A 21,260-nucleotide genomic window follows, 5' to 3' on the forward strand; every position below is an offset into this window, starting at 1 on the left:
AAGAGTTAGTTGTTCATTATTTATTGGACTCCTTGATACTATCATAAACTTGGTCTTATCTGTGTTGATGTCAAGTCCCATTTGAATGCATTCACTATTTATTGCATCTAGTAAAGTTTGTAGTTCTTCTATACTCTCAGCCATAATTACCGTGTCATCTGCAAATCTCATGGTGTTTATGATTCACCACCAATGACTCCACCAATTCTTATTCCCTCTTTTCTTTACCATAAGGCTTTTCTGAATATGACCTGTCAGTACACGTTGAAAAGCGTCGGAGACAAGACGCATCCTTGCCTAACCCCTCTTGCAATCGGTATATTATTTGTTTCTATATCGTTCACCTTTACTACTGCTTTCTGGTTCCAGTATAAAGCCTTAATAAACTCAATGTCTCTTTTGTCTAAATTGATGTTTTTTAATTTATCTATTAACTTCATATGCTGCACTCGGTCAAAGGCCTTCCTAAAGTCTATGAAGCATACATATGCACTCTTGTTATATTCCCGACATTTCTGCAAGAGTACCGTCAACGCAAATAATGTCTCTCTTGTACCCATGCCTCCTCTGAAGCCAAACTGCGTTTCATCTATCTGCTCCTCACATTTCTTATAAATTCGGTTTTGAACAATTTTCAAGAGAATCTTTAAAGGGTTATCAATCATTAGGCTTATCAATATATAGTCATTACATGATTTGGGATTGTTGTTTTTTGGTAGAGGTAAAAATATCGATTTAAGCCATTCTTCTGGGATGTTGCCCTCTACATATATGTGGTTGAGAATTCGGGCGAGTCTCTTTATATTACCGTCATTTAAGGCTTTTACCAGTTCAACTGTAATTTGATCAGGACCCGGTGCTTTTCCTTGTTTTGCATTCTGTAGGGGATAATTTATAAACTTTCACCTCATTTTTTTTGTTTTTTAAATTCGATGTCCACCTATTGAAAAATTAACTCGAAAAACGTTAAAATCTGCATTTTTCGACATTTTAATTGTTTATTTGTATTTTACGTTTAAAGTTAATATTTTACGAATAAAACACAAAACTTTAGTTTTAAATTATTTAAAAAAAGTACCTAATTTTGAAGCAAAAAAAAACATTTTTTTATAATTTGTTTAAAAAGTGTTAAAGTAGGTAACTAAAATAAAATAGATAACTATGGAAAATTTTTCATTGAGATAATGTTTCCATTGAGAAAAATCTCAAATTTTTATTTGAGATTTTTTCTTTTTAAAGCAATATGTAGAAATAATTGAAAAGGATAATTTGTTTTTTTCATAAAATCTATTATAAATAAATTATTTGAGAAATTTATTAAAAAAGTATATATTAATCATAAATATTTATGATTTACAATGAAAATTACCTTAAAATTACTAAAAAAATTAAAAACTGAAAAAAATTCTTTAAACAAATTAGATATTTTATTTAACAATTCAATTATTTAAATAATACATATTCGTAATGTACGCAACAAGTGCATATAAATTAAAAAAAGAAAAGTCAAAATCCATAAACAAGAAACAGATATACAGTTAACAGCTCCTTCCCCGTTCACTGCTTTCACTAGTTTCAAAGCTGGCCGATTTTGAGGACCACGCTTTTGAAGCTTTATGAACGATTCCATTAAAATGCCATATTTTTCAAAATTTTCATATTTAAATTTTAAAGTATGGTCTTTCAGATGACCCTAATTAGATATCTTAATTGTTATAAACAAAGCTGCTATCAATTAAAAAAGGCACTAATTTGGTCCCAAAGTGTTCTAATCCAACTTTATTTCTTTTAAAATTGTAAAAAAAATACAGGCTTTCTAAATATCAAAAAATAATTTTCTTGCCGACAATAGTTAAAGTTATTTTAATTATTCATAAGCAAAAATCGACATATTTTGCAAAATTATTTTGCATTATTTAGAATTATTTTTGCTTATTTTTTTTTAATAATAATAATAGAATAAATCAGGCATTTGAAACGCATGTTGGGTTGCGACAGGGAGATGCGCTGGCGTGTCTCCTTTTCAACATAGCTTTGGAAAAGGCGGTCAGGGATGCCCAAATAGACAGCAGAGGAAACATTTTTAATAAATCATCCCAAATTTTGGCATATGCAGATGATGTTGATCTAGTTGCCCGCACAACACGCAAGCTAGAAGAAATGTATAGCACCTTGTCACACGCCTCAAAAAATATGGGCCTGCAAGTAAATGAAAATAAAACTAAGATAATGGCATCAACACCCAACAATAGAGCCAGAAACATCGGCCACCAACTCACGGTTGATAATTCTACCTTTGAAGTGGTGGACAAATTCACATACTTGGGCTCCCTGATCACCAAGGAGAACGTCATGACGGAAGAAATCAAGCGAAGAATAATCCTAGCAAACAAATGCTATTTTGGACTGAGTAGACATATGAGAAGCAGAAATTTAAGCCAAAAAACAAAAATAACCATATACAAAACTCTTATACAACCAGTGTTGACATATGGGTCTGAGGCATGGACCATTTCCAAGGCAGATGAAAATCTCCTGCTTATATTTGAACGAAGGATCCTGAGAAGAATATTTGGTGGCATCTGTGAAAATGGTGTTTGAAGAAGGAGGTACAACTACGAGATATATCACAGATATAAACACATATTTGGTGGTAAAGACGTAGTATCCTTTATAAAAATAGGAAGACTAAGATGGGCAGGACATCTGGCAAGATCACAACAGAACAACCCTCCTAGAAGAATCCTTATGTCACAACCTGTGGGAAGTAGAAAAAGGGGTAGACCAAAACTCAGATGGAGGGATGGTGTAGATGAGGATGGTAGACAAATAGGCGCAGCAAACTGGCAACAGTTGGCAATGGATAGAACTGACTGGCGTAATAGACTTGGGAAGGTCGAGGCTCTTTTATAGGGCTGTAGCACCAATGATGATGATGAATAGAATAAATCTTCTTCTTTTAGAAGCTACCCGTATAATTACTATAACTACATAATCACCTGACTTACATTGTTACAAAAAAAATTAATTTGGAATAAACAAATTAGGAAATTTTGATCATATTTTAAGCACCATAAGATCCAACATTGTATGTAATATAAACGTTATAAGTTTATTTTTAAAAAAGTTATTAAAATTAATTAAATACCGAAATTTGTGACACATTTTGCAACTTTCTAACCAATTAATAAGGATATGAACATTTAAAATGCCATTTTGAAGGTTTTTATATGACTTATAAGCTTCTTACTCTCACATTTGTTTCAAATGCTTTACTTTTTGTTGATATACGAAAACAGCGAAAATTTACCGTTTTTTGACATTAATTTGTTAATACAGTAAAACCTCGATATAACGGACTACTTGGGGGAACGGTGTGTCCGTTAAAGCCGAAAGTCCGTTATATAAAAATATGTTTAAAATAAATCAAAACACTTTTTCTTTAATATATATGTACACTGTATTCAGATATATATAAGAAATACAAAATACAAACAAAATTCTATTTAATTGTCTTTGGACATTCGTCGTGAAGTGACGTTGTTGTTGATATCGACGCGCTTGCTGTCGGTAATCATGTTTTGAAAAAAGAATCAAGTTTCGTTTGCAATTTTGATGTTTTTTTTATGATCAACTCTCTAAAATTACGAAAATGCTTAGAATATAGTTGAACTTCGTTACCTGATGAATATAATCAATAAATGCTATTAGAGCGTCGAGATGCGATCTTACCTCTGATAATTTTATCTTTGGCAGTGTTGTTTGTCATCTTCTTTGCTAACTTCACATTCATCCTCACTTTTTAGGTTCATAACTTGATCTGCTATTTCACTTTCCGTCCTGATGTTATATCCAGGGTCACCTTCTCTAGCCCAGGGTCACTTTCTTTAGATCTACTTCTAGCCATTGCAAAACATCTTCCTCAGCTACATGTTCTCCTGCATTATTATGTATTATCCTACAGAAATCAGTAACTTTTAAGCCTTCTATATCTATGCATCTTGGCCATCAAACAAATTCTTCCAACCGTGTTTTAATGTTTGTTCTTTCACCTCCTCCCATGCTGCAGAAAAATTAAAAATTGTTGATTTTAAATTGTAAGGCCTTAAGTTTTGCAAGCTACGCTGTGTTCTTGGATATTCTGCATTATCTCTATCGTGCAATACAACCATTACTTCGTCTAAAAACTTGCGATGCATGAGTTGATTAAGTGATGTTGTATTTTTTGACAAAACTGTACAGCTAAAGTTGCCATCTTCTGAACGTAGAATATTTTCAGAGGGGTGAGCAGGAGCGTTGTCTAAAAGTAATAAACATTTCACCTCTGCTGGCGGTATTCCCAATTTCTTCTCTTGAAATTTTCTCACAGAAGGTACAAATTCTTTGAAAAACCAATTTTTGAAAGTATCCAGAAATATGTCCTCTTATGCTAAAATTTATTGAAATTTTTGTAAAATACAGTGGTATGGGACGGGTTAAGCATGTATTAACAGTAGGTACGTTTTTAATTTTTTTTTCTACATTTGACCGCATTTTTTGTCCGTTATATCCGAAGTCCGTTAAATAGAGGTCCGTTATATCGAGGTTTCACTGTACTTATTTAAGTCCAAAAAATCGACTACAGGAAACATATAGGTTCTTGTTGTAGAGGCCCATACTACTCAAAACAACTGTCGTTTGCCTAGCCCGACGAGTGTTAAAAAAAAGCTTATTTTCCTGGCTATTATGTAAATGTTCGCTATAGCGTTGATGCATGTATTACTGAACCCTGCCTTCGTCAATATTTGAAACAATCTTTATCATAGGCCTTCTTTAAAGACCACTAAAAGAGTCGGTAAAGTTCTGACTGTTCTTTTCTCTATAATTTTTTTAAAGTACAAAAATATTACCTACACAAGATCTGCCAGCACAGAATCCACTCTGATATTCTATTTCTTCATATTAGTTTTCGATTCATTCTTTTATCGATCGACCGTACGACTTCTCTAATGAGTTTCCAAATTAAAATGCATAAACAATTGACCGAGATAATTACAAAAAATTCTTATTTTGCAGTAATTTATAAATTTTTATAAATATACTTATTTGTTTTTACACGACTTTCTGCTCTGCGAGCAGGTTAAGATCCACAATGGATTGTCGAGTCAATTACGATAATGGTGATTAATCTATACATTTTTACGGAAGATTTTTCCCATTCTTCTGTTTTTCTCTTTCTTAATAGTGTAGGGGAAGTGCGGGAACAGTGTTACAAAGGGAACAGTGTTACATTTGTTTTCCATTCCACCTCTTGGTAGATAGGCGAACTACATGTACCGTAACCTCATTAAAGGTCGGATGCCTTCCATAAATCAGTTATCGTAGTTGAATACAAGTGTTTTGTAGTCACATATTTTCATAACAGTTTTTATACCTGTGAAAAGTAAAATTTTTAAGATCTAAGTGTATTAGTATATGGGTAAGTACGTTAGTAATTCATTAATTTTATATTATGGATGGAAAGTAAATATATTTCTATTGGATTTACACTTAAAACCATAACTTATATTTCATTACCGCGCTAAAAATTTAGTTCTATGTGCATTGGCGTTCAAAAGTGAACAGTGTTACAGGGTACACTGTTACAAAAATTCTTGTAACACTGTACCCCTAGTAAAACAATTAATTATAAATTTCTTGATTATAAATTTATTTTAGTGAGAAAATGCCACGTAAAAGCAAAGGTGTAAGAACCCTCTTAAAAACTGATGAGAAGATTCTCAAAAAAGCTGTTCTTGATGTGCTTCAAAATAAAATGAGCATTAGAGGAGCAGCGAAAAAATACAAATTATGTCACATGACGTTAAAACGTTACATAAATAAATACAAAAATTCAGAAAATCCTTAATCAATAAAATTTAAACCAAATTACAAAATAAATCAAATTTTTTCCAAAGAGTTGGAAGATGAACTCGAATCATATTTAATAACAGCAAGTAAAATACATCATGGTTTGACCGCAAAGATACCTTGGGACTAGCCTATCAATTGGCTGTAAGTAAATTGTTACAACAATTTAAATTTGTCTACTTGGAATTTTTATGTTTCAGGTTCGCAATGGCCTAAAAATCCCGAAAAACTGGGATGCTAATAACTCAGCGGGAATAGACTGGTTAGTGGGATTTCGTAAGATAATATGGGCCATCCCATATTGTCTCTCCGCAAACCTGAAGCAACAAGCTTATCAAGAGCCACAAGCTTTAATCGGACTAATGTAAATGCTTTCTTCGAAAATTTAATCAAAGTATATGGAAAATTTGGAGATAGCATATCGCCCGATTTGATATATAATTTGGATGACACTGCAATCACCACGGTACATAATCCACCGAATGTGCTGTCTGCTAAAGGACAAAAACAAGTTGGCCAGGTAACATCAGGCGAGAGAGGAGTGCTGATTACCGCTTGTTGTATTATCAATGCTGTTGGAAACACTGTTCCACTATTTTTAGTTTTACCAAGGGTACATTTCAAAAATCAAATGTTATTTGGTGCCCCTGCAGGCTCAAGTGGCAGTGCAACAAAGAGCGGTTGGATGAACGGGGAAATTTTTGTTGAGGTTCTGATTCATTTCCAAAGACATGTTAAGTGTTCAAAAGAAAACCCCGTGATACTAATTTTTGAACGAATCGCATATCACAATTGGCTCTTTGGAATTTGCAAAACAAAGCGGGATAATTATGGTTACGTTGCCACCACATACAAGTGCGAAACTTCAACCTCTTAACAAAACTGTTTATAAAAGCTTAAAATCCAATTATAATTCTGCTTGCAACGACTGGATGATCTGCAATCCTGGAAAAGTCATTTCCATCTATGATGTTGCTGCTCTATTTGGTAAAGCATTTCCTAAAGCATTCTCTACCTCAAACATAGTCAATGGGTTTTCTTCGACAGGCATATGGCCTTTAAATCGAAATATATTTACAGAGGATGACTTTTTGTCATCCAGTGTGACAGACCGCTCTCTGGCTACAGCAACTTCATTGCAGACTCCAAACAGAGATCAACCTCAGCCTTCTACCTCGGCACAAGTTCGTTGTGACGTAGCATATGAGGATACATTACATGTAACAGATTCGAATCATGAGACTATAGTTTCAAAGTCTCTAACTAGTCCTTCCACTTCAACTCTTTCGCCTTCACCTCGCATTGTAATACCTTCATCTACCCCTCCTAGGAATATACAGCACCAACAAGAAGAAAGACCCTCTATGTTAAGTGTATTGGTCAAACAAACAACTTTAATTTCACCTGAACTCGTTAGACCCTTTCCAAAAGCTCCACCAAGGAAAACAAACATCACAGGAAGAAAAAAAAAAAAGGAAAATCCATGGTGCTAACAGACACTCCTATTAAGGACGAATTAGTAAATGAATTATTGGAACGAAGTAAAAAGAAAGCGAAGGCTGTAAAGAAAAAAATCATTAAGGAGAAAAAAGATGCCGAGAGTTCTGAGGAATCAGAAGGCGAAGTTCCTTATGCTGAAAGTAATGCTAGTAACAATTTGGAAGGCGAAGAAATGGAAATGGATTATTCATCAGTTTCAGTTGGCGATTATGTGCTTGTTGCTGAAGGGGGGCCTAAAAGTAATATTTTTTCGGTTTGTTTAGTCGAGGAGGAACTGGAGGAAGAATATGTGATTGTCTACATAAAGAGAATTAAACCTCTGTTTAAATTTGTAAAAACTGATCAATCCTACACTTTTCGTAAGGAATATATTATACACAAATTGCCACCACCAGTTGCTGCAGGTGGAACAAACCGGACATCTGAGATGCTGGTTTTTAATATCGATTTAACAAAATTTAAAAATTCACTTAAATAGGTTTTATCAAATTTACTTTTTCTCTATGTTGAATATCTTGATAATTTTGACATTTAGGCCTTATGTTCATAGTTTTAATTAACAATACATCTTTTCCTAATCATTTATGTATTTAATTTCTCCTTTCTCATGTTTTTTATGCCTTGTAACACTGTTCCATGTACATTGTAACACTGTACACTACCGCAGGGTAAAGTGTTACAAATGACAAATTTTCAAAGTCATGCTATACTTTCAAACCTTATTCTTGTAATGTTATAATACTTTATCAAAAAACAAAGTAAAATATATACTATCATATAATGATAAAAATAAACTTAAAATATTCATGTCCATCAACTTTGTGACGAATTAAAAAAGTTGTAACACTGTTCCCGCACTTCCCCTATGTGTCCTATTGCAAACTCTCCTGTACTTTGCATAAGCTTCTTGTGTGTTTCTAGAGACATATTCCAAATATAGCTCTTTCCTTCTTATCATTTTAATTTAATTTTTTAGTTCATATTGTATGATACCTACTTAATTAACCAATTTTGGTAAATCGTGACTAATATCCGTATTGTTGTATAAGACACTTATTAAATAATAAGAAAATGTTTAATAATGTTTTAAATATTTGTTGTTAATAGAACAAGATATATTGATGGTATTTAAAATTAATTTATGAATAAATTTTATGCAAATTCATATGCACCTCATTTGCATGTTTTCAAGTTTTCGGCACTTGGTGTAGGCAAATTAGTAGTAGGACTACTATATAACTACTGAATAAAAAAACTATCGATAGAGTACAATCATCCGGCAAGATGAAGACGTCGTTAATAGTAAGTTACAGTTTTGAGACAGTATACTTAAAATAACAACAGTTTTTCATTACGTTCGACCTTTCAATGTTGGTAAAACATTACTGTTGGTTCATTTGAATCTTTTGTACATTTATTATCTTGTTTTTAAAAGAAATTTGTATTTTTATATTTTTCTTTACAATCATAAACAGTAACTTATTTATTTAGGTTTACATAAAATATGCATAATAACTTATGCATATGTTCGATATTATAAAACTAAAATATGTTTTACACATAATTTAATGAAAAATGGAATATGATTCAACTTATCCCACCCCTAGGGACACTTAAACCAGGGTCTGAGGAGAGTTGAACATTGCTTTTTGAAGGGAAAAATAAAATTATTTTGCAGCTTAAAATACAGATTTATTGACCAAAACATCACAAAATGAAATTAGATTATAAAGAAACACAGTTATTGCTCTTCTTATTTTACAAAACTTTATTATATTCTTAAACATTCCACAGTTATAATTAATAATCATTTTTGACAAAATTAAAAAAGATTAAACGTTTCTTTAATCAAACTTTTTGATATTTCTTAACATTTTGTTTTAATTATAAACTTATACTAATCATTTTGTATCATCAAGCAGTCTTAATAATTACTTTCAGCCGGCTAGTAACGTAAAAATCTAATTCTGGTCACATTCATGACAAATACAATCATCAATGTCTTGTGTAAGTGTAAATCATCTACACATATCGCATGGACATATCTATGTTGCATAAAAGGCACAGGAGCATCTTCATGGTCATAATTTCTTCTGATTGGCAAACAAAAGAATAACAACGATCATTCACGTCTGGATTTTCCGCAAAATTACTGGAACTATCAGCGTACGAAACATCATCGTCTTTACACTCGGTTTCACTATAATTAATATTCTTTTTGCCTTTTCCAATTTTCCTTTTCTGGACTTTGTGTTTTGATCCTTGTTTAGTTTTCAGTTTAGTTTTTATTATTTTATTATCATTAGTGCTTTCTTTAACCTTCTTATTAGTTGTATTAGTATAATTTTTATTTTAATTCAGTGTCGCTATTCTCAAAAACTCTTTTCTTATTATTCTTATTTTTTATTGCCTGATTTTTCGCAACATTGGATTGAGTTTATTTTAGCATCGACTTTAGTTTCGATTCACTACTCTCGATCAATTCCTTTCTAGATAATATAGACGTTAAGTGAGAAGTAAAGAATTAAAAGAATATCTGTGACTAAATAAAATATTCGATTCGTAACGATAATCAAAATTTAATATAAGTCATAAATGTCATCCGATTAATAACAACATTGAATCATCTGTTTAAGTCTTTATAATAATTCTCGTTTTAAAACAATTTCATATAAATACAATTTATTATACATATTATTAAGTTTAGGTATATAGGTAATAATGAAATTTATTATCAAATGATATTAATTTATATTTTATTATTAATATTTAGTCTGAATTTGACAGCTTTGTCATAAGTAAACAACATTATGCTTTATTAATACGTTACTAGGTGGCGTCAGGAACGAACAAAATAATTTATTGAATTTTTTTAAAATATAAAAAATAAATAATAAAATTACTTTACTTCATCTTAAAAATACTGTTCCACTTTTTTTAAATATTTGGTGCCTCAAGTTTCTTCGTTTACTTGATTTAAGTTTAATTTCAGGTGCTGTTATTGGCGGTATCACAATCGTATTCTCAGGAGCCCTACAACTACCAACGACCATCCAACCCATTGGACCACAGTTCATCGCAGTCGAATTCTTTCTCGGTGTTAAATAATGGTCCAGACCTACGCTCTTCTCACAGTTCAGTATCAGTAGTACCAGCGTTAAATGTTCCTGTAAACTCTGACTTAAATCAGGGATACAACTATCCGAGTCCAAATGGTCGTTTTGACTCCAATTTAGGTTCATCGTCGTCGAATTCACCTAATTTCAATTTAGGAGGTAACAGTGGTTACAACTACCAACCTCCAAATTCAGGATTCCTTCTACCGTCTGCTTCTAGACATATAAACTTCAATTCAGGATTTAACAATGGACCCAGCGGATCACATCATTCTGGTTCAATTTTACCTGGTTCTTCGTCAAATGTCAATGTTAATTTAGGATTGAACGGTGGATACAATTACCCTATCCCAAATAGCAGATCCCACTTTTCTGGTTCATCCAACGTGAACTTCGGACCAGCCAACAATGGAGGCAATTTACTGTCCTCAAGTTCTCAAAACCCTGGATCTTTCTTAACTAATATTCCAAGTTATACCTACGGCAGTCCTAGTCTCTCCGGATCTCTTATCCCTTCAGCCTCATCTAACTTAGGTTTTAGTAACAATGGAGTTAACGGCGGTTCTCTTAACTCTAGATCACTCTTCAATAATGTACCCAGCTTTAATTACGGCGGTCCTAGCCTATCTGGATCATCTCGGCACAACAATAACCTCTTCTCAGGTGATTCCCGTACATCTCCATCGTTTAACAATAACAATGGGCTAGTTTCTCGTGACTCAATCTCTTCACCATCATTTGGACCCGTACCACAACAGAAACATGTGTATGTGTACGTTGCTCCCCCAGATCCAGAAGAAGTAACTAAACAACTTTATATTCCTGCTGCGCCAGTAAACCACAAAATTATCTTCATCAAGGCTCCTTCACAATCATCATCTAGGACTCATGTTGTACCATTGGGTGCTAAACAAGAGAAAACGTTAGTTTACGTATTGCTAAAGAAACCGGAAGACCCTGTAATTGATTTGAAAACGCCTGCTCCTACTCTAGCGTCCAAACCAGAGGTTTTCTTCATCAAATACAAGACCAACAAGGATGGTGGTAATGTCAATGAAATTGGAGTACCTAGCAACGGTTTGCCTTCTGTAGAAAATAACAGACATGGGTCGACCATTCAAGGTTTTGATCCTAGCGGTAGTTCCAGTACTTCTACTATAAACAACGTATCGCCAGTATATGGTCCAGCTCATTAGTCTTGTAAAATATTGTATTTATATTTTTTATTGCTTTTTTTGTATATAGCTTTTGCATAATAAAAAATCGGTGACAAATCATAGTTCTTTTTATTTACTTTTCATACATCATTCTTACAAGTAAAAAAATTACCAATGAACTAGAACACGAAGTGAAAAATATAAGGCTGACCTGATAATTTCAATAGAAATCATAGAATAGAAAGTATTTTCCGAAGAACGGAAAATGCTCTAAAATATAGAAAAAAATTAAAGTTAATTTCGTGATGTCCAAAACACATGAAACATGGGGACTGTTAAAAAAAGATAACTGTACAATTATCAAAACAATAGAAGCATCAGTTTGGTAAATACAATTTAGAAAAATATACTCCAAAATGATCAAAAAAAAAAAGAGTAAAATATCACAAAAAACATTAGGGAAGAATAAAAATGTTGTTCTCGAAAAGGAAGGGTCTAGACCAGAGAAATTACCAAATAAAAAAATCGGTTGCCTGTAAAGTCGGTTTTACGGGCGAAGATTTTACGTGACAACGTCTTTTTCTCGGTAGAATATTTATTGATATGAATATTATTAAATTGCACAATAGGAACAAGGAATTGAATGAAAATAAGAATTGCACAAATTTAAACTATAGAAATATATTTTGTTTACTAAAACATTGTACATGTAAACTTAAACTTAACTAATTTCTATTTGAGTGATTTTGTTGAGGATAGGACGATGATAGGGGAAATATGAAATGAAAGGAAGTGTTTCTGCTGTAATGTGTCTTGCGAAAGTCAAGTCGATGGTTGTTCCTTTTAACGTAGTTGACTTAGAAACGTTTGATACGCAATCAAGATTATACGTACATTTCATGAAATTTAGAAACGAGTTGTCTGACTTTATAAACTCAGTTTCTCAACTTTTGTGTCAATCTAACAATTAATCAGTTGAACATTTGAAAATATATTAATTTCTAAAACTTGTAAATTAAAATAATTCATTTTAAATTAAAAATGATAATAATATCATTAATATTAATTTAATATTTTTTATTTTATTTAATATTTATTTTATATATTATTTTATATTTTTTATATATTATTTTATATATTATATATTATTATATTATTATTTTATATATTATTTATATTTTATATATTATATTTTTATATATTATTTTATATATTATTTATGTTATATTATATTATTGATCTTATTATTTTCTACAAAATTTATTTGAAAATTTTTTCGATATATCAATTAGTTGCGGAGATATCGATCATTGAAGTTATTGTTTGCTACCAGTATTTTATATATTTATTTTTTTCAGTTATAAAAAATTACTATTTAAAATTGTGTCTACCAAGTATGGTCACATGTATTTGCCTACATATTAAATAATAATAAGTACAGATAATGTTATGTGACGTTCACTTCTGATTATATATATTTTAATATTTTTAATTTTAAAGAATCAATTTGAAAATCAAAACACTTATTCAGATCGAAGGTTCAAATTTTTGCTAAATAAATTTGAAATTAATTAAAATTTGTAAATGTAAATGGTAAAGTTGAAAATTAAAACATTTACTAAAATTGGAATTTGAAATTCTTGCTAAACACAGTTAAATTCTAACTCCGCGCGTGGTGATTGGTCGGTTTAGTTCGTTTGTTTGGTCGCCCTGTTTTGACAGGTTAGAAGTTATAATTTGTTATTTTAAATGTTTGACTAGCAATACGCGCTGTTTCTTCTCAATCGACTGAATTACGATTGATTGCAGAGTGATTTAAACTAATAATTTACTTAACACTATCAACATTTGTCAATAGTATGACATAACCTATAAACTCAGTTTCTCAACTTTTGTGTCAATCTAACAATTAATCAATTAATCATAGTTTACGATAATGAAATATTAGTGTACAATTATTTACCTTTATTATTGTAGTTGTTGTAAATGACGAATCTAAGCACTCCACATTTTCACTACAGACACAGCTGACGATACTTTCAACGATTTTCAACTTTAGCGATTCAACGCGCCTAATTCTCTAGTGCCGCGCGCAGCGGACCGATCATGTTTGAGTGGGAGAGAGACGCAAGGCATTCGCCGGTCCGGCGGGCCTCTCTTTCGTTCGGCGACTCACTGTAACAGACGTGAGCGGGCGTTACACTTTTTCTTAAATGACTCCGAGCCACAACCTAATTTAAGACGTTGTCACGTCAAAAATATTTTCCGAGACACTCTTTGATACAGGTATCTAATAAGTGCTTTTGATAAATTTGGTGATACCAATATGGAATAAACAAAATATGCAAAAGATTAAACGTCATTTTTTACTTATAATCAATATTATTAAAAACAATGTAAGATTAATGAATTTGATTTTTTGAAAACCGGAAATTATATAGAAAAGTGACACAATTTTACTGGAACTTTACTTAGACGTGAGAACCTGGAGAAGATCAGCGCGGGACCGGCAAGATTGGAGGCATAGTTTGGGGAAGTCCAAGGCTCGGTTTGGGTTGTAGCGCCATGAAAATCTAGTCTATACGTGTTAATTTTTCTTGAATTATACTTATTACTTTAAAAATTACTTTTCATTATTAAAAAGCTATAAATATATATTAAACAAATTAATTGTTGTAAACTTTTCTTCTTAAAATCATATTTACATTGTTTATTAACATTAAGAGCTGAAAATTGAACGGATTCTAAACGAAGGTCTATATTTTATGATCCAACTTATAGATCGATTTCATAGTACTCGTAAAATACCGTCACGAAAAAGTACAGGAGTGAACCGTCGGCTGCTATATCTCGGCTTCAATGGCACGTAGGACCTTTATTTTTTTTTTAACTAGATGTAAGAATTAAAGTTTAAAGTTTAGTTTCTTCTTCTTCTTCTCGATGTGCCTATCCGTTACGAATGTTGGCGATCATCATGGCAATCTTTATCTTATCTGCAGCAGCGCGGAAAAGCTGCACAGATGTTGTATTGAACCAGATTATGAAGTTCTTTAACCAAGATGTTCTTCTTCTTCCTGGACCTCGTTTTCCAAATATTTTTCTTTGCAGGATGGCTTGAAGGAGAGCATATCTGGATTCATTTCGCATAATAGTTTAGTTTCTTCTTCTTAAAGTGCCTATCCGTTCCGGATGTTGGCGATCATCACGGCTATCTTTACTTTATTTATTGCAGCACGGAACAGTTCAGTGGTAGTCGTGTTATACCACTTTCGTAAATTTTGGAGCCAGGAAATGCGTCTTCTTCCCGGTCCTCTCTTACCATTTACTTTCCCTTGGAGAATCAGCTGGAGAAGGCCGTAACGTTCTGGATTTCTCATTACATGTCCTAGATATTCCAACTTTTTAGTTTTGACGGTCATGAGAATTTCACATTCTTTCCCCATTCACACATTAGTAACTCTGTCAACCCAGGATATACGTAAGATGCGCCTATAACACCACATTTCGAAAGCTTCGAGCCGATTCATAGATGCAACAGTCAGTGTCCACGCTTCCATTCCGTAGAGCAGAACTGTGAATATGTAGCAGTTCAATAGACGGCATTTTGTTTTTAATGATATGTCTCGACTGTTGAAAATGGTTCTCATTCTAACGAATGCTGCTTTTGCTTTTATTATTCGCTGTTTAATTTCTGTTGAGTGGTCCCATTGGCTATTTAAATTGGTGCCTAGATATGTATATTGCTCGACTCTTTCGATATTCTGTTGGTTGATTGTAAGTTGAGCGTTTAGTATTGGTTTTTTACTAATTGTCATAAATTTGGTTTTCTTTATGTTAAGAGCTAGTCCGTATCTGTTGCTGACTTCTGTTATGCGATTTGTTAATATCTGTAAGTCATTCAGATTATCGGCAAAAACTATAGTGTCATCTGCATATCTAATGTTATTCAACCATTCACCGTTTATTAGTATTCCTTTCGCACAACCGTCTAAAGCTTCCTTAAATACCCATTCAGAATAAATGTTGAACAACAATGGAGACAAAATACAGCCCTGTCGTACTCCACGTTCTATTGCAATTTTATCAGTTAACTGGTCTTCTATTTTGATTTTGGCCGTTTGATTGTAGTAAATGTTTCTGATAATTCTAAGATCTTTGTTGTCAATTCCAATTTCTTGCATTAGAGTCATTAATTTGTCATGTTTTACTCTGTCAAATGCCTTCTGGTAATCTATAAAGCATACGTATATGTCACAATTCACATCCCTGCATCTCTGAAATAGCACCTGTACAGCAAAAAGGGCCTCCCGTGTTCCCAGAGCATCACGAAATCCGAATTGTGTTCTTGTTAGTTGTTCCTCACATTTTGTATATATTCTTTTGTGAATGACCTTTAGAAATGTTTTAAGTAAATGGCTCATAAGGCTTATAATTCTATAGTCTTCGCACTTTCTCGCATTGGGTTTTTTTGGAAGATTTATAAAAGTTGACACTAACCACTCTTGGGGAACCACGCCTGTATCATATATACTGTTAAATATATTTGTCAACCATTTTATGCCATCATAGTCCATAAGTTTTAAGAATTCTGAGTGAAAATTATCAGGGCCTACTGCTTTACCATCTTTGGTGCTTTTGATGACATATTTTACTTCTTCGACTGTAAATGGTGGTCCAGATTCGCAATTGGTGTTTGTTGTAATACCAGTGTTACTTCGTATATCTTCAAAAGTTTTTTCCACGTATTTAATCCAAATATTCCTTTTATGCTCTATTTCCAGTACTATGTTTCCCTGATTATCTGTCAGGAATCCAGTGTTCTTGTATTTATATAAGCCTGCCGCTTCTTTAATCTTTTTATGGAGGTTAAATGAATCATGTTTTTGTTGTAATGACTCTATCTCTGTACACTTCGAGCTAAACCAATTTTCTTTTGCTATTTTAATAGCCCTTTTTATTTCGTTATTTATGTTGTTGTAGTAATTCTTATTATCTTTAGCGTTTCTTCTGTCTTCCATCATACATAGAATCTCCTCCGTCATCCATTCCTTTTTATTTGTTCTTTCAGGTTTTAAGTATTTCTCTGTTATTTCTTGACTTACTTTGTGCAAATTTTCTAGTTCTACATCTGTGTTATCTGTTTCTGTATGGGCCCATGGTTTTTCTGTACGAGCCCACGTTTTTTCTTTTAGGTGTTTTTGTACCTTTTCCTTTACTGTTTTATTTTTCAGTTGGTTAATATCGTACTTCATAATTTTTGGTCTTTGAACTTTCTTTAAACTAAGTTTCATTTTGGTGATAAGTGGATTGTGGTCCGAATTTATGTCGGATCCCGGGTACGCTTTAACAGATGTTATAGAGTTTCTAAATCGTTTGTTAATAAGAATATAGTCTATTTGATTTCGTACTGTGTGATCTGGAGTATCCTGGGGAGATTTCCACGTATATAGTCGTCTTGGAGGAAGATCATAAAAGGTGTTTGTCACTACGAGCTGTTCTTCAGTTGCAAATTCAATCAAACGGTCTCCGCGTTCATTACGTTCCCCTAGAACAAAGGATCCCACTAAATTTCCACTTTGTCCTTTGCCAACTTTGGCATTAAAGTCTCCCATTATTAGTGTTATTTCGTTTTTCCGAATCTTTTTGACAATATTAGTAAGGTCATTGTAAAATTCTTCTATGATTTCTTCTGGGGCGTCCGCTGTAGGAGCGTATACTTGAATAATGTTTGTTTTTATAGGAGTTGTGTTTATCTGAACTAAGTTTAGTTTAGTTTAGTAAAATTGCACTTAGTCAGTTAAATAGTACAAAAATATTATTTAAGTGACGGATTCGACCGTTACTTGATAGAAATTCATCTTATCTACTAATAAAACACTGAAAACTTATGTTAACACTTTCACAAAATTTATTATAAATTATTATTACTTCAGCTGTTTCGGCAGAGTGCCTTTCTCAACTGATCTATTTTTGGTATGCGTTTACACTTCTGAATAAGTTGAGGAAGGAAGAACTGTTTGTCTCAAGTTGGTATAATTCAGAATTATGTCTGTATACACGTTACAAGAGATATACCCATTTTAACAACTGATTGCAAAATACTAGCAAATAATCTCCACAAAAGACTACAAGTTTACACAGTTGGAATACTTGGAAAATACCAGACCGGATTTACTTCAGAAAAATCAACAATCGACCAGATTTATTCAATAAGACAGATCCTCCAGAAAACATTAGAATTTAGCATTCAAACCCATCTCCTATTCGTCGACTTTAAGATCGCATACGACAGTGTTAGGAGAACAGTACTATACCAATAAATGCGTGAGTTCGCTATACCAGAAAAACTTATCCGATTAACGAGAATGACAATGTTTAACTTAAAAGCCAGCGTTAGGATACAAGGAGAAAATTATCGATCTTTTGAGATAAAGGATGGACTCAGCCAAGAGGGTGCCCTGGTTTGCCTCCTATTTAACATTGCCTTGGAAAAGGCAGTCCGAGAAACAGGAATTAGAGATGGCGGTACTATTTATAATAGATCTAGCATACGCAATTTTCGGCATTAAAAAAAAAGGATTCGTGATTTTTGTACAAAAAATGGAATAAACAAATATGGTTCAAATTAAGAATAATACAAATCTACGCATTTAAAAAATGGAAACGCATCTTCAAACTACTACAATTTTTATATCTTTGGATCTACTCAACGGATGTTAATCTTTCCTTTTTTTAATTTGTATGTACTCTTTGCATACATTAAAAATATGCAATTTCTTTATAAATTAATTGACTAATAAACAGTCTAATTTGTTTAAACAATTTACGAAAAAAATTCCCTTTTCTATATTCTATATTTCTCTATTTTCTCTAATTTTCTAGAAATTGACCTTTTCTCCACCCAACTCAACTTTTTTATAATGTAAAATGAAATTATAATTACTCTTGTCTACTTTTTTGTGTTCGATGCCATACATACTTCTTCTATATCAAAACCAATATCAACATTTTCTACATCTAAAGTCTCTTCCAAATTTCCCTCAAATTTTCCAACTACATCTCAATTCTCGCATGTTTCTTCTGTACAATCATATTCTGTATCATTCATATACCCATTATATTACACGCTTTAGTTTACTTCAATTTTAGTATTTTAAAATAATCATTTATTTTAGTTACAGTATTTATAAATACTATGTAGTTTGTACAAAAATACTTCGTAAATATGTTTTCATTATATTAAATTATAAGTGTCAAATATATCAAGTAAAAGGCTCATTAAACATGTAATATATAAGTAATAGCTTATATTCCTTTAAGTAGTAATTAATTAAGTAATTTAAGTAATATTATTATTTATTTAAGATAATTAATTAAAGAAAGTGCATTTTAACTTTTCCTATAAATAACAATGATAGCATTACAAAAAATATCGATTTTTGGGGGAATTTTTTTCATAAATGGTTTAAATAAATTACACTGTTTATTAATCAATTAATTTATAAACAAATTACATATTTGTAATGTATGCAAAGAGTACATACAAATCAACAAAAGAAATGAAGACTGCAGGGAAAAAGCCAGATATGTCAAAATTTCATAAAACCGAGAAAAACGCATATTTAACTTTGAAGACCATAATGTGTCTTACATTGAAACGTATAATAAAACTCGGGAGTCAAAATTGCTCCATAAAAACACATGAACGGCATTGCACTGTTTTTATTCAGAAAAATGTGTTACACTCTTTAAAAATCCAGGAAATTCTTGCCAACCGCAATTTGTCCATTGAAAGAACCAGCTTAGTCATCTGAAACAGAAAATTGTCAATGCTTTCAATAATGAAAATAGGTTTCATTTTGATTAGTATTTCTATTGTGAATGATAGGTAATAATAAATATAGCAAAACCTGTCAATAACGGTCACTAAAAATGACAGAACTATTGGCCGATATAAAAAGGTGGCCGCTAATACCAGGTTTTGTAGTCCACAAATTTTGGTTTGGGGAACTTTAAAACTAGCCGGCTAGTACAAGTGGCCGTTAACACAGGTTTTACTGTAACATGGCTCGTTAAAGATCCCTACCTCTGGTTGGAACACCAGGGCATTTGTCAAAATTTTCCGTTGGTGTAAGCGTACTCGGGGCGTCGGTGTTTAGTTTTAATCGCAGAAGTAGATCGACGCCGACGTTAAATAAAGAAATAAAAAAAGAGTAATTATAATAATAATAATTTACCTGTTACGACTAATTATAAGGTAAGACGGAGAAAAAGTCCACAGCTGCAGGACCACAGAATTTCATAAGGCCCATTAAATCGCTCTGCTTGGCTTTTGAAATTGCGAGGGGTCCTGAAACAACATACAGGGAATAATATTATAATTTTTGTGATACCTTATACCTTACCTGAGTAGGCTGGTAATGGTAATTCAAATTCTCCATTCTTCAACTCCGTAGTTGTTAAGGTCATTCGTTTCTTCAAGATGCTTGAAAAGAATGGACCATTGTAAGAAGATCGATGATGTATAAGTCGACTGTGCTCTGATGTGGCAACAACTTCTTTCAAAACCTGAGTTTTAAAAGGGCATTTTGGAACATACTTTTTGTCCAAAAATGATTTCCAGTCCAAAACTATTTTTCGTGTTACTTTAACGATTATGAATTTGGTACTTCATTGATTTTGGTACTTCAAAAGGCATTTTTAGATTCCACAGTCCAACATTCTTGTCACACTCTAAGTATGAATGTCCACGGATGGGATATGTAATTTTTATTTCACGAAGCCCATGGATTTTGTTGTTTACGATATAATGTATGAATCGGAATATTCTGAAATTAATGTGTGAATAATGCGAACTTTTTATACCTGCCTGTTTATATTTTTACAAGAAACAAAACGAGTCTTTCTATTACGTTATGTTATATCAATGCATAAATGTCTTGTTGAACATTTAATCATTCAGAAAAATAATAATATTCGATATTCACAAATGTTTGTTCTTACAAAAAAACTTTCTATTATTGAAACACGCATTGTTTAATAATAATTTTTAAATCAATCCAACGCTATCTACCGTGAAACTTGTGACATATCTGGTTCTTTCACTGGACACATGGACAAAGCTGGTTTTTTCCCAGTACCCCGAAACTTTGAAGTGTAATTACTCAGGACAAGACTACTTTTTGCCCTGTACGATAGCTCTAAAATGTGCTTCCGCGTGTTCTATACCATAGAATTGAAATCTGAAATTTGAAAAAAATTGACATGTCTGGTTTTTTCCCTGTAGTCTTCAAATATTAAAATCCGTTAGTAGATCCAAATATATAAACAAATGTAGTAGTTTGAAGAGGCGTAGATTTGTGAGTTCCCGCTCCACTCCCGACCACTATTTTGACAATTCACAGAGGACCCTGCTATAGTGGAATGTTCGTACAATTTTTTGTACTAAAACTACGAATCCTTCCTACAAAAATTAGATGTGAATTACGTGAATTAAAAAAAAAACTAACTTATTATTGCCCCAAATTATTGTATAACAACTTTTTTTATATTCGTGTAAAAATGTCAGCTTTTTGAATATGAAAAAAGATTTCATCTA

General features: G+C 32.2%; 1 protein-coding gene across 1 annotated transcript; it reads left to right on the forward strand.

Moving 5' to 3' along the window:
* The first annotated feature begins 8,600 nt into the window (after nucleotides 1-8,600).
* LOC140444210 (uncharacterized) lies at nucleotides 8,601-11,782 on the forward strand. The gene is made up of 2 exons (XM_072535949.1): nucleotides 8,601-8,691; nucleotides 10,382-11,782. The coding sequence occupies exons 1-2, from the start codon at nucleotides 8,674-8,676 to the stop codon at nucleotides 11,699-11,701; spliced, it is 1,338 nt and encodes a 445-aa protein (XP_072392050.1). The 5' UTR covers nucleotides 8,601-8,673; the 3' UTR covers nucleotides 11,702-11,782.
* The last annotated feature ends 9,478 nt before the right edge of the window (nucleotides 11,783-21,260 follow it).

The sequence above is a fragment of the Diabrotica undecimpunctata genome, chromosome 6, assembly GCF_040954645.1.
Source record: "Diabrotica undecimpunctata isolate CICGRU chromosome 6, icDiaUnde3, whole genome shotgun sequence".
Taxonomy (NCBI): Eukaryota; Metazoa; Arthropoda; class Insecta; order Coleoptera; family Chrysomelidae; genus Diabrotica; species Diabrotica undecimpunctata.